We start from the raw sequence: 24,197 nt of genomic DNA, 5'->3' as shown, positions 1-24,197 counted from the left end.
CATCCTGCTTCTCAGTCTCTGGCTTACCCGCATGGCTGTTGAAACTCAAGTATTAAAGGACAGAAGGGTTTCCGAGTCTGTGATTCCTACCTTGTGGTGTAAAAAGAGGCACTTCAATCCCAGAGATTACTCTGCAATGAGGTCTTGACCAGAAAAAGGCCCCAAATACTCCTAAAGATCAGATCCTGACTATGCTGACCAATGTTAAGTGATTCTTTTTTTCTGGGACACCTTACTGAAAGAAGCCTCAGATGTGCTTTTCATTGGTCAGCCAGTGGCTGCGCAGACCAATGAGAGCTTGCCAATGTGGGCATTATGATGAATATTCATACAGGGGCTGTGTATTGCAGTATAAAATGTATGTACGGCTACATCAGCAGCACGGGATATCACAAGCACTATGTGCACCAGGGCCCTGTTTTTTTTAAAAATGGCAAACTTATCCTTTAGGCAATGACAACGTTATTGCTAAATAAACAGGCCAATAGCAGAAATTTAAAAATTGCTCGGGTCCATAGGGAGTGTACAGGTGTGAGATCTGAAGTTGTTAATGAAGAGTGTCTAAGGAAGGTGACTTTTGGTAGGCCTTGTCCCATTTGAATATATTTATAACCCAAAATCCAAAAAAGTTGGGACATTGTGTAAAATCTACATAACTGACCTGTTGCCAATTAACTTAATTAGTTACAAAATGTTTTATCAACTTTCTTGTTAGCACCTTTGCCAGCTTTTGTTGCCCTGTCCCAACTTTTTTGAGACGTGTTGCTGCCATCAATTTCAAAATTACCAATTTTTTTTTCATCTAAAATGGTATGTTCTTAGTTTAAACATTTGATAGATTTTCTATGGTGAATAAAATATGGGTTTATAAGATTTTCAAATCATTGCGTTCTGTTTTTGTTATGTAGATTTTGCACAGCATCCCAACTTTCTTGGAATTGGGGTTGTACATGGATTTAATCACATGATGGCACACATTCTACAGCTGTTCTACTTATCTTGTGCATAAAGAGCATTGGATTGAAAAGCTCATGATCTCAATCTAAATGAATTGCTAACCGTGTGCCAGTAACTTTGATGTCTGACTGGTTCTCCAGTGATGTGCACAGGCTGAGCGTAGCATTCTTTCTCAACCAAAGACAAGATGCACTAAATGCACATTAGTCCTGTCTAATGACAGATATGTCTACATGGCTTGGCGAATATGCCAGCTCATATTAGAAGTATATGTAAAGTAATTTTGGCATTCAAAAATGACACATAGAATCATTAGAGAATTCTAGTGTTTGGAAAAAACTAAAGTAAAAGTGTCTGGATTTGCATGTATTCATTTATTTCTTTAGTTGATTTGTTACTAAGTGAATTGCGACAGAAGAGTCTGTGTTTATACTGTATATATAGCAACTCTGTTTAAAGTCCAACTCCAAAGGGTGTCCAGAGGGTGTTTTTTCATTGTATAGAGTATAGAACCTGTCAGGTTTATATTGCAGTCTTTATCCCCATTTGGGAGCTTTTCCTTTACTTCCTGGCAAAAACAGCCTAGTCAGTGATTAATTAGTGGCTCCAGTTCAGGATTTCATACTTTTTTCACTGACTACCTAGTTTTCTAAAGTTTCATTTTAGAAAACATGGTTACACAGTACAGTAAATTATTTTCAAGAAATTTAAATGGTTTTACCTAAACAATTAAGGATCCAAGCATGTCCTATATTGTTGGTGTAGCTGTCAGAATGCTCAAGAAGCAGCTACATCCAATTAGATGTACACACGACAATTTTCCTCCCGACTTCTTAATTTTTTTAAATTAAACAAGGTCTTACGGGAGGGGGCGACAAGGCCATACACAATGCAAGCCAGTTTATCAGCAACCATCCAAACTTTACACAGTATATGGCCAGCTTAACATGTGTACAGTACAACCTTAGTGCTCATTATTACATTAAAAAAAAAAAAGCAACAATTGGCAGCAAACCTGAAAAAGAAAACAAAAACCTTTACCTTTTTAAAAAAAAAGGTGTTTCCAATTTAAGCTCTGCTTTACCCTTGTTTTTCTTTTGTCCATAACTAGTCCTATTTAATTCCCTTTCTCCCTTCTGCTCTCAGCTATTTTTTTTTACTGAATTATATTTTGGTAAAATTTTGTTAATTTTACTTATTTTTTATTTATATATTTTTTTCAACATAAACATTAAACATTTTAGGAAACCGTTTAGGAAAAAATACTCCTTCATTCATTTGTAGATAACTCAACACTTTTTTTCCAGAAACCTAGTTTTTGTATTATGAAACATAGGTGAAAGTTCTGAACAAACTTAGAACTTTATAGAAACTAGTAGTTTTTAAAGTATTACTGGTCAAACTAGAAAAAAGTTAATTCCTTTAATTTTTGACCTGTATTTGCCTTTAAAATATAAAGATAAATCAAATGATTATTGAGAATACAATGCCTTTACTCAAAAAAAAACAATATATATACAAGTAATAGAGGGAAAATTGTTCCAATGGGGACACTGGTTCTGGTGACCTGGAGGTCCCCAAGGAATTACCTTCATTTCTAGGGATTTTCCATACACTGAGAGCACATTAATTTTATATTGTGCCGCGACTTACAGCCAGAATGGAGAAACAATCTATGCAGTTTCCAATCATTTGGCCACCATGACAGCCAATCATAGTCATCATGAACAAGCCTGAGGTTTTTTTTTTCACAAACTAACCTCTCCAGCCTGCGGATGACACTACGCTTTTAGGCCTTGTTGCAGATTTTAAAAAAGCTCAGTACAGCAGCAGCTTAATGTGCCTGTACACACAGGCAAGTAAACAAGCGCTGCTTATTCTTGAGTAAAAAAAAACGAAAAATCTGCGTTCCCGGTCAGTATTTTGCACCATTGAGCACAGATACATGCATATGAACGTAAAAATATGAATGAATTTACCCTAGGAAGGTATTGTACGTGTGACCGTGCACATGCAGCGAATTTGCGCTAAACTAATGCCTGAAATTACATTAAAAAAAGCAGAAGCTCAAACATCATTACCATGTGCAAAAGGCCTTAAACTACCACAATACAAATATTTACTATTAAAAATGAATGAATCTCTTTTAAAAAGTCTAATTAACCAGTTCCCGCCTTCGCTATGGCTGAAAGAGGGCTACAGCACGTGCTTACTTTGCTGGAAGGGCATCCATGGACGTTCTCCTGTGATCGTACTGTCCTTATGAGACAGCTGTTTACAGATTGGGGTAAAGGGCCAATCACGATGTAAACACAAACCGGTTATCGGCATTCATTTCCTCCACGCTGACAGCGTGAGGAGAGAAGAGCAGATAACCGGCCTGTGTGAAAGGGACATCTACACTGATAATCAGGGCACTGATTATCAGTGCAGTCCCAACTGTGCCCACCAGTGCTGCCTATCAGTGCCCACTAGTGCTGCCAATCAGTGCCCACAAGTGCCTCCTCATGAGTGTCCCCCTATCAGTGCTGTCTATCAGTGTCCACACTTTTCAGATATTTATTTGTAAAAAAATATTGAAAACCATTTACAGTATCGTTTTCCTTTCACTTCACAATTACCGTATTTATCGGCGTATAACACGCGCCGGCGTATAACAAGCACCCCAAGTTTAGGAGGGAATTTTAGGGAAAAAAACTTTTAGGAGGGAAGTTTAACCACTTCAGCCCCCGAAGGATTTACCCCCTTCCTGACCAGAGCACTTTTTACAATTTGGCACTGCGTCGCTTTAACTGCTAATTGCGCAGTCATGCAATGCTGTACCCAAACGAAATTTGCGTCTTTTTCTTCCCACAAATAGAGCTTTCTTTTGATGGTATTTGATCACCTCTGCCATTTTTATTTTTTGCGCTATAAACGGAAAAAGACTGAAAATTTTGGAAAAAAATGATATTTTCTACTTTTTGTTATAAAAAAAATCCAATAAACTCAATTTTAGTCATACATTTAGGCCAAAATGTATTCGGCCACATGTTTTTGGTAAAAAAAATGTCAATAAGCGTATATTTATTGGTTTGCGCAAAAGTTATAGCGTCTACAAACTAGGGTACATTTTCTGGAATTTACACAGCTTTTAGTTTATGACTGCCTATGTCATTTCTTGAGGTGCTAAAATGGCAGGGCAGTACAAACCCCCCCAAATGACCCCATTTTGGAAAGTAGACACCCCAAGGAAATTGCTGAGAGGCATGTTGAACCCATTGTATATTTATTTTTTTTGTCCCAAGTGATTGAATAATGAAAAAAAAAAAAAAAAAAATTTACAAAAAGTTGTCACTAAATGATATATTGCTCACACAGGCCATGGGAATATGTGGAATTGCACCCCAAAATACATTTAGCTGCTTCTCCTGAGTACGGGGATACCACGTGTGTGGGACTTTTTGGGAGCCTAGCCGCGTACGGGGCCCCAAAAACCAAGCACCGCCTTCAGGATTTCTAAGGGCATACATTTTTGATTTCACTCCTCACTACCTATCACAGTTTTGAAGGCCATAAAATGCCAAGATGGCACAAAACCCCCCCAAATGACCCCATTTTGGAAAGTAGACACCCCAAGCTATTTGCTGAGAGGCATGTTGAGTCCATGGAATATTTTATTTTTTGACACAAGTTGCAGGAAAGTGACAATTTTTTTTTTTTTTTTTTTTGCACAAAGTTGTCACTAAATGATATATTGCTCAAACATGCCATGGGCATATGTGGAATTACACCCCAAAATACATTCTGCTGCTTCTCCTGAGTACGGGGATACCACATGAGTGGCACTTTTTGGGAGCCTAGCTTCATACGGGGCCCCGAAATCCAATCACCGCCTTCAGGATTTCTAAGAGTGTGCGGCCGACCCTCCTCACCCACCCGACGTGTGCCTTTATTTTTATTATTTCTGACTTTGTGGTGTGTAAATTTTTGATTTCACTCCTCACTACCCATCACAGTTTCGAAGGCCATAAAATGCCAAGATAGCACAAAACCCCCCCAAATGACCCCATTTTGGAAAGTAGACCCCCTAAGCTATTTGCTGAGAGGCATGGTGAGTATTTTGCAGCTCCCATTTGTTTTTGAAAATGAAGAAAGACAAGAAAAACTTTTTTTTTTTTCTTTTTTCAATTTTCAAAAGTTTGTGACAAAAAGTGAGGTCTGCAAAATACTCACTATACCTCTCAGCAAATAGCTTTGGGTGTCTGTTTTCCAAAATGGGGTCATTTGGGGGGGTTTGTGCCATCTGGGCATTCCATGGCCTCCGAAACTGTGATAGGCAGTGAAGAGTGAAATCAAAAATTTACGCCCTTAGAAAGCCTGAAGGCGGTGCTTGGTTTTCGGGGTCCCGTACGCAGCTAGGCTCCCAAAAGATCTCACATATGTGGTATCTCCGTACTCAGGAGAAGCAACAGAATGTATTTTGGGTTGTAATTTCACATATTCCCATGGCATGTTTGAGCAATATATCATTTAGTGACAACTTTGTGCAAAAAAAAAAAAAGAAAATTGTCTTTTTCCCGCAACTTGTGTCACAATATAAAATATTCCATGGACTCGACATGCCTCTCAGCAAATAGCTTGGGGTGTCTACTTTCCAAAATGGGGTCATTTGGGGGGTTTTGAACTGTCCTGGCATTTTATGCACAACATTTAGAAGCTTATGTCACACATCACCCACTCTTCTAACCACTTGAAGACAAAGCCCTTTCTGACACTTTTTGTGTACATGAAAAAATTATTTTTTTTTGCAAAAAAATTACTTTGAACCCCCAAACATTATATATTTTTTTTAAAGCAAATGCCCTACAGATTAAAATGGTGGGTGTTTCATTTTTTTTTTTTCACACAGTATTTGCGCAGCGATTTTTCAAACGCATTTTTTGGGGAAAAAACACACTTTTTTAAATTTTAATACACTAAAACACACTATATTGCCCAAATGTTTGATGAAATAAAAAAGATGATCTTAGGCCGAGTACATGGATACCAAACATGACATGCTTTAAAATTGCGCACAAACGTGCAGTGGCGACAAACTAAATACATTTTTAAAAGCCTTTACAGGTTACCACTTTAGATTTACAGAGGAGGTCTACTGCTAAAATTACTGCCCTCGATCTGACCTTCGCAGTGATACCTCACATGCATGGTGCAATTGCTGTTTACATGTGACGTCAGACCGACGCTTGCGTTCGCCTTTGTGCGAGAGCAGGGGGGGACAGGAGTGCTTTTTTTTTTTTTTTCTTTTTTTCTTTATTTTTTTATCTTATTTTTAAACTGTTCCTTTCATTTTTTTTTTTTTTTATCATTTTTATTGTTATCTCGGGGAATGTAAATATCCCCTATGATAGCAATAGGTAGTGACAGGTACTCTTTTTAGAAAAAATTGGGGTCTATTAGACCCTAGATCTCTCCTCTGCCCTCAAAGCATCTGACCATACCAAGATCGGTGTGATAAAATGCTTTCCCAATTTCCCAATGGCGCTGTTTACATCCGGTGAAATCTAAGTCATGAAATGCTCGTAGCTTCCAGTTTCTTAGGCCATAGAGATGTTTGGAGCCATTCTGGTCTCTGATCAGCTCTATGGTCAGCTGGCTGAATCACCGGCTGCATTCTCAGGTTCCCTGTTGGGACAGGAGAGCCAGAGAAAAACATGGAAGACGGTCGGGGGGGGGGCATTCCCTCCCACTGCTTGTAAGAGCAGTCTAGAGGCTAATTAGTCGCTAGGATTGCTTTTACATGAAAGCCGACCGCTGGCTGAAAAGAATGATACCAAGATGATACCTAAACCTGCAGACATCATTCTGGTATAACCACTCAAAGTCCAGCAACATACCAGTACGTTGCTGGTCCTTGTTGGGCATACATTGTAAACTTTTTTTTCATGCAGCCTGTGGGCTGAACGAAAAAAAGATATTGATCGGTGGGTATGCCCACCATTAGAATACCTCCCTTCATCCACCCACTTCTAATGATGGGCATACATGCACCATATATATATGCCGAAGCATGGGGGCATCCTTCCGCAAAAGGCAGGAGCAAATCGCTCCTCCACCCACTGCTGCCCCCACGCTTCGGCATATATGCTGAAGTATGTAACTGTGGTGGTGAAATCACCTCCGACAGCGCTGGAGTCACGGCTTTATGTATCGTGGGAGCAAACGCTGTTGCTGTCAAGATAAATAAATCCGTGCTGCAACTGAATGGCGTACCTGCTAAGCAAATGATGGTTAACAAAAAAACAAAGTAACATAACAGTAATACTTACCATACCTGCAAAGCAAAATACAAAAAAAAAAAACATAGTAAAAAATAAAACATTTAACGCAACCTGTGCCTACCTAAAATATATATATGCCGAAGCATGGGGGCATCCTCCCGCAAAAGGCAGGAGCAAATCGCTCCTCCACCCACTGCTGCCCCCACGCTTCGGCATATATGCTGAAGTATGTAACTGTGGTGGTGAAATCACCTCCGACAGTGCTGGAGTCACGGCTTTATGTATCGTGGGAGCAAACGATGTTGCTGTCAAGATAAATAAATCCGCTCTGCAGCTGAATGGCGTACCTGAAAACAAAAAAGTGGTTAACAATAAAAAAACAAAGTATAAAAAAATTGCATACCTATAAAGCAAACATGATAAAAACATAAGAATAAAACATTGCAGTATAGAATGCAGAACAATAGAGAGAGAACAATAAAACAACAACTATTTTTGTTTTTTTTATTTTATATATTTTTTTGTGTTTTTTTTCTTTTTTTTTTACTTTTTTTTGTTTTTTTTACACTTTTTTTTGTAACTTTAACTTTTTTAACTGGTACCAGGTTTGGGTCTCTCAAAATGCGACAGCATCTTGGGAGACCCTGTGAAAGTGTGTCCTAGTCTGTGCAGTGCTGTACCCTACGCTAATACTCCACTAATGTATGGTAGCGTTCAAAACATTCACCAATGCAAAGACCAGGATTGCCAGGACAGAGGGGACAATATTACCGGGTGTCACGCCTAAATCCGCACTTGCTGCAGACATGACATCTTTTTTGGAGGGTTCGTTGGGTAGGGGTACTCGGGAGGGCATAAAGAAAATGCCTCTCATGCAGCCGGCTTACTGCATTTGGTTGGGGAAGGTGAGGTGGAGCACCGTCTGGAAACAGAAGGGCTCTGACGATCTCTTCCTGGAATTTAAGGAAGGATCCAGTCTGTCCTGAAGCTCTGTATAGCACATGAGCGTTCAGCAAAGCCAATTGAAATAAATAAACAGACACTTTTTTGTACCAGCGTCTGGCCTTACGGGCAATTAGGTACGGCGCCAACAACTGGTCGTTGAGGTCCACCCCTCCCATATTAAGGTTATATTCGTGGACACAGGGGTTTCTCCACAACACCAGTCGCCGTAGGAATTTGGACCGTCGTGTCTGCATGAAGGGAGGTAAGAACGAAAACATTCTTATTGTCCCTCCACTTCATAGCGAGCAAGTTATTACACTGCAAGCAGGCTCTCTCCCCCAGCCTAAGACGGGAATCTATAAGCCGCTGGGGAAAGCCCCGGCGATTAGGTCGCACGGTGCCACATGCTCCAATCTGATGATCAAAAAGGTGGCTAAAAAGTGGCACGCTCGTGTAATAATTGTCCACGTACAAGTGGTACCCCTTTTCGAATAAGGGCGACACCAAGTCCCACACTATCTTACCAGCGCTTCCTATGTAGTCAGGGCAGTTTGTCGGCTCTACGTGACTATCTTTGCCCTTGTAAACCATAAAACTACATGTATAGCCTGTGGCCCTGTCACAGAGCTTATACATCTTGACCCCGTATCTGGCACGCTTGCTGGGAGGGTACTGTTTGAATGACAAGCGGCCAGAAAACTTAACCAGGGACTCCTCAACGCAGACAACTTGATGGGGAGTAAACAAGTCTGCAAAACGTTGGTTGAAGTGGTTTACGAGGGGCCGAATTTTGTAGAGCCGATCGTATCCAGGGTCTCCACGAGGACGACAGAGTTCATTGTTGTTGAAGTGCATGAACCGCAAAATCTGCTTGTATCGTGCCCTGGCCATGGAAGCAGAGAACAAGGGCGAATGGTAAATTGGGTCAGTGGACCAATATGACCGCAACTCACTCTTTTTATTCAAGCCCATGAGGAGGGAAAGGCCCAGAAAGATCTTAAATTCGGAAACCGTAATTGGTTTCCAATCTCTGGCAAGGGAGGACTGGGGATTAGTGGCGATGTGTTGACCAGCGTATAAATTGCTTTGGTCCACAATAGATCTATAGAGATATTCGGTGAAAAACAGCGAATAAAAATCCAGTGGCATAAAGTCAACTGTTTCCACCTGAATTCCGGGTTGGCCAGTGAAAGGGGGAAGTACGGGTGCTGCAGAAGTGGTGGGTACCCAATTCGGATTGGCGAATGCAGCAGGAAGGGCACTATGGGCACGACGGGCCTGTGTTCGTCTTCTTGGTGGCAGCGGGACACTACTTGTGCTTGCCACCTCGCCAGCTTGAACTGCACTTATGGGACTCGCCACGTCACCAAGTGTTACTGCAGTGCTGGATGTACGACCAGGGTGTACTAGGCCGCTGGTGCTTGCCAGTTCACCAGAAGGAATAGCGGCACTAGTACTTCTCTGCTCCATACGAGAGCCCTGCGGTTCTTGCACTTCAAGGACAGAAGAAGTTCGGGGTCTGGTACGCCTGACCTTAGCAGGGACCACAACTCCGTCGTCAGAGCTATATGTCATGGAGCCGCTGTCCTCTACAGGATCGTATTCTGAGCCTGAATCTGACAGATGAGTGACTTCCTCTTCACTATCTGTCATGCTCAGAAACGTGTAGGCCTCTTCACTAGTGTACCTTCGATTTGCCATTTTGGGCTCTAAATTTAGGGGTACACTAGTGAGACTCACAGGCAAAAAAGCTCCTGACTGTTAGCGACTGATTCAAAACGCTACCAAAAAACTGTTAGCGATCGCAGGGATCAGGCCTGACTCTGCGAACACTGCAGTTATGTGTGCTTAGTGTTTTGTAAGTGACAGGTATCGATCGATACTGCACTTGGGTGGGCTGGGCTGGGCCGAGGAGCAAAACGCAGGTGCTAGCAGGTATCTGGGCTGATCCTGCTAACACTGCGTTTCAGGGAACCCTAAACTGCTGGGGAGTATAGATCGGATCAGATATCGATCCGCTCAGATACTATAGCACTAAGGGAGGTGTATGCTGCGTGCGTGGGTTTTAGCGGTACTGGCGCTAACCTGATGCTGCCTGGGGCGACGCAGACCTTATCTGACCCTAAAAACGTAACTTATATCACCGCCGGGCAATTAGGGGGTTAAACCTTTATAAGGTAATAAACGGCGGGTGCCCTAAAACTATAATAAACTATAATAAACTATAAAAAAATTAACTAACCAGTGTCACCCGTAACAGTTATATGGTGATCGCTGGTGAAAGGGTTTAACTAGGGGGCAATCAGGGGGTTAAAACCTTTAGCAGGTAGTATATGGGGGTCCCTGTCGCTCTAAAACACTGACAGCGAACCTATATATTTACCTCCCTAACTAGCGTCACCTGCGTCACTAATACAGCGATCAGAAAAACGATCGCTTATCGACACTGGTGACGGGGGGTGATCACGGGGTTAACCTTTATTAGGGGGGGTTAGGGGGGTACCCTGGACCCAAAGGGGGTACCCCAGACCTAAAGGGGGCTAACCTAACTGCCCTAACACTTATAACTGTCACAAACTGACACCAATGCAAAAAAAAAAAAAAACTGCTATTGGTGTCAGTGTGACAGGGGGTACAGGGGGGTGGTCAGGGGGTGAAGGGGGGTGAAAAGTGTGCCTGCGTGTTCTACTGGAAGTGTAGTGTTGGTGCAACTTACTTGAATGTCTTCTCTCCTCGGCGCCGGATCGAAAAGACCGGCTCGAGGAGAGATGACATCACTTCCTCTCCCTCTGTTTACATTACAGAGGGAGAGGAAGCATTTGATTCGCTGGGAGCGATCGGGAGGGGGTGGCCATCAATGGATGGCCTCCCCCTGACCTCTCATCGCCCGCGAACAAGAGCCGACCGCCTATGGCACCGGGGGGGGGGGGGGGGGTCCGATAGGACCCCCCGCCCGCGGGAAGGCGTCACGTATCAGGTACGTGATTTTGCCTGCCCGTGCCATTCTGCTCACGTATATAGGCGTGAGGCGGTCGGCAAGTGGTTAAGGAAAAAACTTACATTTAAATGCCCATCAATGCAGCCTCATCAGTGTCCATCTGCAGCCTCGTCAGTGTCCATCTGCAGCCTCGTCAGTGTCCATCTGCAGCCTTGTCATTTGCAGCCTTGTCATTTGCAGCCTTGTCATTTGCAGCCTTGTCATTTGCAGCCTTGTCATTTGCAGCCTTGTCATTTGCAGCCTTGTCATTTGCAGCCTTGTCATTTGCAGCCTTGTCATTTGCAGCCTTGTCATTTGCAGCCTTGTCATTTGCAGCCTTGTCATTTGCAGCCTTGTCATTTGCAGCCTTGTCATTTGCAGCCTTGTCAGTGCAGACTTTTCATTGCATTCTTCCAGTTTAAAAATGGCACCGGGTCCTCTCGGCAGCTCTCTGGTCTTCTCGACGGCTCTCGGGTCCTCTCGACGGCTCTCGGGTCCTCTCGACGGCTCTCGGGTCCTCTCGACGGCTCTCGGGTCCTCTGGACGGCTCTCGAGTCCTCTCGGCAGCACTCGGGTCCTTCCGGCGGCTCTCAGGTCCTCTCGCAGTCCCAAGCGGAGCCGAGAGTAGCCGAGTGTACTCGGCACGGCTCCGCTCACAGTCACGCGCAGTCCCTGGGTTATGTATGTCCATAGGGTGGGACTGGGCGTGACTGTGACTGTGAGCCGAGCTGAGTGCACTCGGCTATGTATCTCGGCGGCTCGATCCTCCGCTCACAATCAGCGGGGGATCGGCGTATAACACGCACTCACGATTTCCCCCTGATTTTAAGGGGAAAAAAGTGTGTGTTATACGCCGATAAATACGGTATGTGCCACTTTGTGTTGGTCTATCACCTAAAAGCCCAATAAAATACATTTACATTTTTGGTTGTAACATGACAAATTGTAGAAAATTTCAAGGGGTATGAATACTTTTTCAAGGCACTGTATGTGTAAAATAACTAAAAAAGCATGTTTATCTATTTGTCTGCTTATAATGGAAAACATGAGCAGAGTATTTAGAAAAACAGTATACCAAATATAAAGCCTTATGTGTTATTAAACATGTATTTTTTTTAGATAGACAAATTAATCATGGAGTTATATTCAAGTTAACAATGGATACTGATGCTGCTAAATTTGGCATAGGCATCTAGACTTCAATCTAGTCTTGACCTATCATCCTAATGGGGTTAAAAAAAAAAGTGGTCACACGTTTTTGTGAACCTAGAATGCAGTAGGGTGAGTGAATAGCAATACACAATGGTCATAAGGATTGGAATGGATATTTGCATCTGTGTGTGTTTTTGTTGCATGTTAATGGCTAACTCCACCTTTATCAACATGTTACATTTGTATTTGGGGTGTAACATGTTGCTAAGCAGTCATCACTTGAAGATTGTATTTTATCACAATATAAATTAAACACACTTAAAATGGTTGTAATGCTTTGAAAAGAAAAATTAAAGTCTAACTAAAGGCAAAATGTTTTGTTAGTTTTGGATAGAGCAGAGGGATTAAGACACCTGTCAGTTTTTATTGCTGACTGTTCCCCCATTAGTTACCCTCTCTATTTGTCCTGTTTACCATTAGGCCTCATGCACACTGGACACTATAATAACATTAAAAAAAACGCCAGTAGCTTTGCAGTGAGTTTTTAAATGTTTTTCAATTTTTTTGGCAATAACGTTTTTTTAGCATTAGCGTTTTTAAACTTTTTTTTTTTTATTCAATGGGATCAAAAATGTTAACGCTGGTGAGCTGCGGTTTTTAGCATTTTTTTTCTGTGTTTTTAGCCATTTTTTGACGTTAGAGCGTTTTTACAGCTGGAAAAACTCCTCTCAGAACCCACTACTTTTGACTTTTTTTTTACAGCCAAAAAAGGCCCCAGCCAAAAACAGTTTATAACAGCCTATGTGTGCATGGACACATAGGATAACATGCTGGAGAGTTTATCGACTGTAGAAAAAAAGTCTGAAGCCAAAAACAGCAGCTGTACAAACGTCCAAAAATGTCCAGTGTGCATGAGGTCTCATAGTTGAAAGTGAAAGTAAAAGAAAATCCCATATTTTGGTTTGTCCCCAGAAAAGTAATAGAGGGGAAATCTTCCAATGGGGACCCTAGTTCTGGTGACCAGGGGATGCCCAAGGAATTCCCTTAACTTCCAGGGATTTCCTCTCACTTCCTGTTTCTGTGGTACAGGAAGTGAAGGGAAATATCTGCAATGGGACACAGATGGTAAAAAAAAAATCTTACGGGAGTTTTAACTCTACCTCACTCTATCCAAAATGAAAATAAATTTTTGCCTATAGTTCTACTTTACCACAGCATATCCTTCTATAAAGTGTACTTAGCTCAATCCATAGCACCTAGTATGGATCCTGGATGCTCTGTCATTCCTCTGCAATTTGCATCTATAATTTCTGACAGTTTTCCCCAGCATAGGCTCAGATGTACTGTACATCTTTCCTAGTAATGGCCCGTACACACGATCCGAAAATCGGACGAAAAATACCACGTTCAACGCGATCTTACGATAATCGGATCGTAAGAGAGCCGATCATGACAATTCATCAAATAATGAGCACAAAAATTTTTCTTCTATGATACCAGATCGTACGATTTTCGTTTAGTCAGTACAGTTGTCATCCGAAAATACAATACAAATACATTACAACACATGACATCACTTCCGATTTTTTTTTTTTTCTGTCGTACGAGAATTTTCATGACTTTAGTAACCTATTCAATTTCTACTTGCGACTATTAAGCAAAAAAAGTTGTATAATATTCGGATGGTGTGTACGGGCCATAAGGCTGTGTAGAGGGTGATGTGCCTTCTTCGTCCACTCATTTGTGTCATCACTGTGTATCACTTGAGGCTTGTCACTTCAGTGGATTTATGTAAGGGTTTATAACCAATTATCCTGTTTGAATCCAGCATATTTTATATTCAGTATGCAGTTAGCCAGGTGCACACTAATGCGGTGCTTGAAACTCTGCAACCTGTACGTGTTTTCCACACCGCATTCAAATTGCACTGCCCTTGTGATCTGCAGCAGGTATCAGTGCAATCTTAAGGACACCCCATACGCAAGTCACAAACACAGTGTGTTTGTCCACACCGGATTGCATAGTACAAAAGTGCAGTTGCGTAAAACTGAACTCCAGACAGATATAAGATACACACAATGATGCAGCTCTGTATTTTTAAACAATTTGTCTTGCTATCAGTCTCTTGCAGTCCGTGTACAGCAGAGCACTGTCTGGGGTAAGTCAAAGAAGCACAAGGAGCCAAACATCTGTTTTGCAGTGCAAGAAGCTTGTTGATAGGTGTAGTGGCAGAGAGATGAGCTTATCAGTGTGCTGTCACTGTCCAACCATAGAGCGGAGAGGAGACCTGTAAGTGTTGTCTCAGTCCAGTATCAAAAGTCTTATGTGACTTTATGCAATGAGAATAATGATCAATGTGAATAACAAGGAAGGAAAAAATAAAAAGAGAATTCAAAAAATATTCTAAAGCGATCTTTGATCAACCAACTTAATGGCTGACAGGTACATAAAGTAAAGTGTAGATGGATAATGACTACATCCGTCAGAGAATGCGATAACATTTTGCACTTTGTGGCTTATGCATAATTGAGGTCATATCACCTTTGTAAAGAATAATTCCATTTTAAGGACTTGTGTTTTTACCATTTTATAAATTATAATTGCACTAAAAACAATTTCCACAATACATGATATTATCAGATATTTTTGTCACATCATTTTGCAGCTACTTTACAAGTAGTCAGTCTTGATTGCATCTTCATCTGATCCAATTGCTTTTACTCTGAAAATAAATATGCCGCATGTTATTCTTGATATTAATGCATGAAGCAAATGGATCTAAAATTTCATTGTTGAAAACACAATTGCTTTGAGCATGTTTTGAATAGATTATTTTGTGCATCCATTTCAAATAATGTTATGATAAGAATCTAAGTAGAATGTTATCAGAGTTCTACACTGAAACAAATATCAAAACCGTTTCCTTAATAGGTATATTTACAAGGCTGAAAACGTTAGTTTGCAGCTTTCAGGGCTTCATCTTTCATTGCTTTTAAAATCAACTGTCTTATAACTTTACACATTGTTTGCTGTCATTATCGCTACTTTTTCTTTGCACTGGTCAGGGTAAAAAAGGATCAAAGTTTTACACTCTGTGGTATGGCATTGGTTACACTGGTCTGTCTTTTATAGTGTTGAGATTTCATTGTTTATCGATTACTCGGAGCCAACATTTGTTTGCTCTGTTTTTTTCGAATTGCGTGTAAAACTGTATACCACTTTTTAATAGTAACAAATATAGTTTAAAAGGGGGGCATTTGCAAAACCGCATAGATTGCTAAGAATACAAATGATAACAATTTGAAAAAAAAAAAACATTCAATGTTAATCATATGATCCAACCATAGAATCTGTTGATCCAGAGTGCTCCCCATTTGATGGTTCTTTTTAAACCAGCCTAGGTAGGTCCAGATTTTGCAGCATGACTAGTGTAAACTGAATTTAACCCTTTCTGACAATATACATTAATCCTTATTTGTGAACTAAATGGTTTTCCTAATGCCTATGTGTACTGGGCCAGTGAGTTTTAATAGAGAGCACAGAAAATTCTAAGTTGCTTTAGGTTGCAAAATAATAAAATATAACAAAGATAACATGGATCTAGAGATCCTATAAATGCATTTGTACTCACTCTGTAAACAATAGTTAAAGTAGAACTAAGCCTAGGTTCACACTGACAGCGGTAATGAAATCGTGCAAGTTCAGCTGAACTCGCACGATTTCATTCCCGCATGGCAGTCCCGACTTGGGGGGCGATTTTAGAGACATCTGTGCGGGTTTCTGCACAGATGTCTATGGAAATCGTACCCAGAAGTCACCAAAAGTAGTACAGAAACTACTTTTGGGAATTGGTGCGTCTGTGCCATTGCCGCCGATTTGGCATGCGATTTGACATGTGAAATTGCTTGCCAAATCTCTCCAATGTGAACCGGGGCTAAAGGCATTTTCATTTTGGATAAAAGTAAGGGAGAGTTATAACCTCTGTCGTGTTGTGTCCTATTGTGGAGATTTCCTCATAGCCAAGAAAAGAAAGTGAAAGAGAATTCCACCAAAGTGGGGGAATCTCTGTTTGTCACCAGAACTGGTGTCCCCATTGGAAGATTTCCCCTCTATTATTGTTCTGAGGACAGCTCAAAATTTGTGATTTTTCTTTAACTGTCAGTGATAACAGAAAACATGAGAAAATAGAGAGGGTGATTCACCCTAACAGGGAACAGACTTCAATAAAAACCTGACAGGTGGTCTAATTCCTCTACACTCTATCCACAACTAAAAGAATAGCTTTGTCTTTGTAATACTTTAACCCCTTGCCAACCACCCTATGTACATTTACTGCGGGGCAGCGGCTCCTGTGCGCAGAATCACGTACAGGTATGTGATTCTGCTCTTCAGGGTCGGGGGTGCACTTGCGTGTCACTGGTGACTCGCTCCCGCTGTGTTTGGACACAGCGGGAGCCAATCAGCGGGTCCGATGGATAGGGACAGAACAGCAGTCTGCCTATGTAAACAAGGCAGATCGCCGTTCTGTTAGTAGGGAAGATAGAGAGCATGTGTTTCTGCTAATAAGAAACAAAATGAGTGTAGCGCTATGAAAATATGAAGAAGTCCAATGCAATAAACATTAAACTGACAGTTCCAAATAGAGCTGTCAAAGGAGGATCTTCCTACGGAAAATCTTCAGGGGCTAGACACTTCAAATTCATACATCATCTGGAGTGGAAACATACACAGCACCACCGAAAGTGAAGAGGCTTACCGGATTGAATGGACCCACCAGGGCATAAGCCGAGAGGGGTCAGAAAGGGGTCCCCACTGTCGCCACTTTTATCACTATTTGGCCCTTCCTTTCTTTTTCTATTTGTCACCGTTACCATTTGGTTTCCAACACTGCTCTGAGGGACCTAATTTACGTGTCGGTTGTTCCACACCCTTTGGTTCCGGCATCGGTTTGGTTGATACAGCAATGTGAGAGGCACCTCATCGCTCCTCCGGGCCGTCTGCAGACACTTGCCACCTAAGCCTTTCTGACCCCTCTCGGCGTATGCCCTGGCGGGTCCATTCAATCCGGTAAACCTCTTCACTTTTCGTGGTGCTGTGTATGTTTCCACTCCAGATGATGTATGAATTTGAAGTGTCTAGCCCCTGAAGATTTTCCTTAGGAAGATCCTCCTTTGTCAGCTCTATTTGGAACTGTCAGTTTAATGTTTATTGCATTGGACTTCTTCATATTTTCATAGCGCTCCACTCATTTTGTTTCTTATTGTTATCACCCTTGTTGGTTGTGTTAGCTGCTTATTTTTGCTTTGGCAGCGCAGAATTATTTTGTTTACATTTCCATGTGTTTCTGCTAAGCAGGAACACGGATCTCTGTCTACCTACAGTTAAAGCACCCCCCTTACAGAAAGCACTCCCAGGGAACACATTTAACCCCTTGATCACCCCTGATGTTAACCCCTTCCCTGCCAGTGCCATTTGGCATATTTTTAGCACTGATCACTGTGTTAGTGTTGCTAGTCCCCAAAAAAGTGTCACTTAGTTTCCGATTTGTCCACCGCAATGTCACAGTGCCACTATAAGTTGCTGACCGCCGACATTACTAGTAAAAAAAAAAAAAAAAAATCCATAAACATATCCCATAGTTTGTAGACACTATAACTTTTGTGCAAACCAATCAATGGGATTTTATTTTACCAAAACATATAGCAGAATACATATTGGCCTACATTGATGAAGAAATTAGATTTTTTACATTTTTTTTATTGGATGTGTTTTATAGCAGAGAGGTGTTTTATAGCAGAAAGTAATTGTCAGTCTTTTATTGTTTATAGCGCAAAAAATAAAAACCGCAGAAGTGATCAAATACCACAAAAGAAAGCTCTATTTGTGGGAAAAAAAGGACATACATTTTATTTGGGTACAGCGTCGTACGACCGTGTAATTGTCAGTTAAAGTAACACAGTGCCATATCGCAAAACAAATGGTCTGGTCATGAAGGGGGGTAAAACTTTCTGGAGCTGAAGAGGTTAAAGTGTATCACAGCAAAATACAGTAATAATTGAAATACAAGCACATTTCCTTATGTTTTTTCCCTGTTTTTATCATTAACGATGCAAGTAGATGCACCATAAATATAATGTGCTCGTACCTTCCACTTAGACATGGCAACGCAGTTTTGAATTCCTAAACACATGTTGTCAGCCCTGTCCACATTTCTGACCTTTCTTCATCTCCACAACCACTACTTGTGTAGAGGCAGGGAGCAAGGATCCCCTCGCAAGATACTTAAAAAAAATCCACAGGTATATTTTACACTTGTCAAACATATATGACAAAACACTTTGAATAGTACGTTTAGCAGAGGATGCAAATAAGAGACGTTTATATTAGATTTTACGTACACTTTTTAATACAGTTCAAAATGTTGCACATTGGTTCTCTGAAACCATTTAATAATTTTTTGGGGGATCAACAGCTTATTGAAATTATTTGTGATGAAATGAAATTTGCAATGTGTATTATCAACATTCGGGTTATTAGAGAACAATGGAACAATAAACCATTTTTTTGGTAAATGTTACGGATCTGTTAATAATGATCAGTGTGGCTATCACCCTGATGTATTGATAAGTAAAATTATTGGAACACGTCAATATTAACCTGGCCATATACATTTTATCCATTTCTTTTCAGGCATATACGCATTCACACAGGAGAAAAACCATTTAAATGTGAAGATTGTGGAAAGAGCTTTACAGTTAAGTCAACACTGGATTCCCATGTGAAAACTCATGGAGGTTAGTAATAAGCATGTTATTGTATTGTTTGTTGAGAATATGACACGCGTACCAGGATGTCTTACATGGATAAACAAGTTTCAGTTTCTTTTTAAGTCATAACACTTTTTTCCAGTCTTGAAATGAGTGGGGGAAATAGGTGATAAAACTGATTCTGTCACAGTGACTGTCCCTGATGGTTTCAAGAGGTTTATTAATAATAGAAGGCAAAGTGTGTCAGGAAAACTCATTTTAGAAGGAGTCAAGCTGGGTTTAGAAGTTTGTTTTGAAGCTTGTAAAGGTGGAGGAGTGCATAATGAGGAACGGTAGCGTTAAGTACGTTTCAGATCCTGTTTATTTTGAAAATATTAACTGATAAGGTGAAAACAGGAAACTGTAATCCATATTTTCAAGAGTCTGAATAAGGAACGATGATTGATGCGCATAAAGGGTAAAGAGATTATTCCTTTCATCCTCCAAGCTTAGTGTGGGAGAATCTGGTTCTTATGAGCAACAGGAACAAATCAACCATCAGACACTTTCAGGTCTCATACACACTGGAGCTCTTCTAAATGCTTTTAGAGGAAAAAAACGCTCTTAAGCCAAGTTTTTCAAGCACGTTTTGGCCTGTTAAACGCTTGAGGTTTTATTCATTTTGTTGGCCAGGAAATATTAATTTATTTTGGCCATTGAAATGAAAAAATGTTCAAGCTAAAAGTGCCTAAAAGCACCTAGGGTTAATGCGCATCAGGCGTGTGTCCTAGCGGTGACTGCGTTTTACCTTTTTGGTAAAACACCAATCACCGCACTAGTGTGAATTAGACCTTAGTTCATCTTTTAATTTTTTTTTGAACAGGTGAACTAACACTGTACACTCTCCCCACTCCCCTGGTTCTTGCTGGTCTTACCCCTAGGGAGGCTGAGCTGTCAGTACCCATGCAGCTGGTCCAGTGGTCTGGCGATTTGAAATCTCCACTGTCCTCCCTCTTCTGTCTAGCGCTTTCAGGATGGACCAGAGGAATTATTTGTGCTAGCGCTGACCAATCAGAATCGCTCTGGTCCATTCTAGAAGTGCTGCACCTATTCCTACAAATTGATTTGATTGTCCCCTTATTTATAACAAAACAATAGTGATATGGAAGTTCTCAAAAAAATTTCTATGCAAACTCTGAAACACTTGACTGAGGATTAGAAAAGACTTAATGTGGTATTAAAGCTTTAATTTTTAATTTTTTTTAATAACCAACATGTTATACATATCAGCTCTGTGCAGTGGTTTTGCACAGAGTGCTTCTGTTCCTCTTTTCAGGTCCCCCACTGGGGCTCCTGGCTCCTCCCCCTCAAGCAGTGCCCCCAGAGAAAGCCGCTTGCCCTGGTGGCACTGCTCCGTTCTTGCTCCATAAGACACACAGAGCCGTGGTCCCCCCCACACACACACACACACACACTCTCTCCTCATTGATTTATTGGCTGTAATTGATAGCAGTGGGAGCCAATGGGCTCCTGCTGCTGTCTCAGCCAATGAAGCTGAATGCATGAAGATAAAGAAACCTTCAGCCTTTAGAACCACTTTAAGTGCCAGTGCTCGTTCACACTGAACAGACAGTTGGACCAGAGCAGTTTACTTATCCGGCAGCTGGTCCAACCCAGAAGCGCTGCACAGAGAAGAGGGAGAAGAGTGGGGGTTTCAAACCCCTGGACCACTACACAGGCTGGGCGGGCAATGACAGCCCAGCATCCCTGGAGTTAAGTACAGCAGGGACTGGCAGGTGGGGAGGGTGTACGGTCTTAATTCACCTTTTCATTTTTTTTCTGAAAACGTGAGCTAACACTTTAAGGCTGTTGAAGATGATTGTTAAGTGCTCTTTGATATTAAGTTTTGAGTGGAGACCCCCTACTCAGTATAATTTCTGTGGGGTTTATTATGCCTCTGCACCAAGCGATGAAGATAAGTTGCTAGATAAGCTGTGCTAATTTCCGAAATGTATTGGGCATATATTCAAAACTAAACAATTTACAGTAAATAATATTTTTTTTGTTTACAAACAATTTTTATTATTGTAGAAGGTCATAGTTTAGTACAAATGTGTAAAAGAAACAAAGGTACATCAAGTATGAACTTTATAAGGTGTGTGGTATATAATAAAAAAATGAAAAACATAGAAATACAACAATAGAGGAATAAGATATGAGAACAATTTTTCCTATAAGGTTGTATAGTTCAAAACACGTTATTGTTCTAAAATGATATGTGTAATTAGGTTATATAAAGGTGATATTTAGGGTGGTGGTATGTCCCAAGGGGACTATTTTTTATGAAAAATATGCATGGTGTTAAAGAGTGTATGGTAGATACGCTCTGAGAGTCTTGTATGTTCTATTCTACTCAACACCTGGGGTCAAGGAACCATCGATGAATGCCAATTAAAAGCGATCATCCAATGAATTGCGTTAAACAGTGTGTGTATTAGTCTAATATTATGTATGGGTACATTAGGTATAGATGCAAACAATAGACACATCTGAGGGGTGAGGGCAATTTGTTTGCCTATAATATGTAGCCATATAGGTTTCAAAAATGTTGCAGTTCTAGAAGGTATGTAAAATGGTACCTTGATCTGGACATCCCCTGAAGCATGTGGGAGATATTGATGGATAAAACTAGTTTATTTTATACTGGGTTAGGTACCATCTTGTGTGTAACCTGTTTCTCTCACCGAAATTGAGCGAGTATTTTTCAGTAGGTTTTGGATCATAGTGGTCCACACGTACACACGGGTGGACTTTTCGACCAGACTGGTCCGACGGAACAAATCCGTCGGACAATCCGACCGTGTGTGGGCTTCATCTGACCTGCAGCGGACTTTTTCGGTCGAAAATCAGATGGACTTCAGATTTGGAACATGTTTCAAATCTTTCCGACGGACTTGAGCCCGGTCGAAAAATCCGCTCGTCTGTATGCTAGTCCGACGGACGAAAACCGACGCTAGGGCAGCTATTGGCTACTGGCTATCAGCTTCCTTATTTCAGAATACTAAATTGGGGTGATTGGCGCTGTTCGACTGTGTACACTAAATGATGTTCACAGAAATATAGATGTGAAATAAATAAAAATATAAAAAATATATATATATAAAAACGGTGAATGTTCCAAAAGTGTAGACAAGATTATATGTGCATATAAAAAACTTGACCACAATCTATGACCATAAAGTGCAGTGTGTAGTGCCACATAACTGGTGCATCTACAAAAAAAATGAGCAATGCAAACACTGAAAAAAATTAAGTAATAGAAATCTAAACCATCACAAAAACATAAATGTGTGTATATATATATATCTATATATATATATATATATATATATATATATATAGATATATAGATATATATATATATGGAGAAATAATATAAAAATCTTGAAAGAATCACATAATGGTAAAACTCCTTTATTCATATACACACAATAGTGCTTAAGACATAAGGTGTGAGTGATCAGTTCATAAGAACAAGTGTCCCCAAAAGTGGAAATTTCATAAAAAGTTCTTAAAGTGCAGTAAAGTGCCTCTTCATCCAAATAACAATATTCGTGGTGTAGTAAGTGCTCCCCGCCTTCCAAGGGACCCCCACTTGTGCCCTCACTCACCAGAAATCTTCACCCCTGCAGGGGTATCAAGCCTGTACACTGAGTCCAGCAGCAATGGTCTGTGGTGACAGCCCTCCGTTCTCCTCTCCTTCTCTGGTGTCCCGATCACCTCCAATCGCTCCCCGGTTTAAACATCCATATATATTGAAACAAAAATGAGCCCCATCGCGTGAATCCGAAAAAAACTATACTTTATTGCAAAACATATAAGTTAAAAAGGAGCTGACAGTGCTCCGCTGGCTCATACAGAGTCAATAGTGGGAAGTGCAGCGCGGTGTAGTGTGCGTTCCACCGCCTGCTATCTAAACCCGGAAGTCAACAAGCACAGGGAAAGACGTATGCGTATCACGTGGCCACGTGACGATTGACAGCAGCAGGAGCCAATGGCACTGCTGCTGTGTCTCAGCTAATCAGGAGGGAGAGTCCCGGACAGCCCGAGGCACTCGTCTACATCACTGGATAGAGATGGGGTCAGGTAAGTATTAGGGGGACTGCTACATACAGAAGGTTTATTATCCTTATGCATAGAATGCATTAAAATAAAAAAACTTTCTGCCTTTACAATCACTTTAACCACTTTTTTTTTTTTTTGCCACATCAGCCGAGTACTGTTCATGGGAAAAAGTTATTTCAACTTTCCAGTCAAACTTATCCCTTGATACTTTCACATCATTGTGGCCTTTTCTTTTTACACATACTCTTTAATTTCCACATGTAACAAAGTAGGCTTCTACCATTACTGGTTCTTCATTATAGTACTACTATCTCCCCCCCCCCCTCCCACCCATACCTCCCCTGAAAGAGAGAGAGTCCCAACGCAGCCTCTCGCTGTCTTTTTTTTTTTTTTTTTTTTTATATATTCCTACTGTTCCCAAAGCCTGTTTAGGTACAGAACTGAATTCTATATTTGTGTATTCAATTTAAGGTGAGTTGTCTTCCTTGTCCTCCCACGCCTCAGCCGCCTGATTAGAGGTCTTGAACCTGACCCAATCTCTCCATGTCTCCTCGTATTCCTCCATCTCCAGCCCTTCACTATATCTTAAGTATTCCATATAGTAAATTTTATCTATTTTGTCAAACCACTCTCGCATTGAAGGTCTCTTACTATTCCGCCAGTATCTGGGAATGAGGCTTTTAGCTGCGTTGAGGAGGTGTGGTAACAAAATTTTACGATAATTCTTAGAGGGTATATTACTACCGTGGTGAAGGCATACCCAGGGGTCATCCGGTATTCTCTTACTAATTATCTTGTATATAATCTCCCTAATCTCCTCCCAAATTTTTTTTATTACCAGACACGTCCACCAAATGTGCGCCATTGTCCCTATTTCCCTACACCCCCTCCAACAGAGCTGCGAAGACTCATCCTGGATTTTATGTACCAAATCTGGGGTAACATACATTCTGGCCATGATTTTGAAATTCATTTCTGCATTCTTATAATTTACTGATGTCATATTTACTCTTCTCAGGATCCTTCTTACCT

General features: G+C 40.9%; 1 protein-coding gene across 2 annotated transcripts in view; it reads left to right on the top strand.

Annotated features, from left to right (window-relative positions):
* Positions 1-24,197, top strand: part of ZNF236 (zinc finger protein 236) — a 461,432-nt gene that overhangs the window by 292,331 nt on the left and 144,904 nt on the right. For both annotated transcript variants that reach the window (XM_073631228.1, XM_073631227.1), the window contains exon 22: positions 18,985-19,088. In XM_073631228.1, the coding sequence (XP_073487329.1) occupies positions 18,985-19,088 (104 nt within the window). The remainder of the gene's footprint in view (positions 1-18,984; positions 19,089-24,197) is intronic.

The sequence above is a fragment of the Aquarana catesbeiana genome, linkage group LG05 (genome assembly GCF_042186555.1).
Source record: "Aquarana catesbeiana isolate 2022-GZ linkage group LG05, ASM4218655v1, whole genome shotgun sequence".
Taxonomy (NCBI): domain Eukaryota; kingdom Metazoa; phylum Chordata; class Amphibia; order Anura; family Ranidae; genus Aquarana; species Aquarana catesbeiana.
This window is presented reverse-complemented; position numbering and strand designations above follow the sequence as displayed.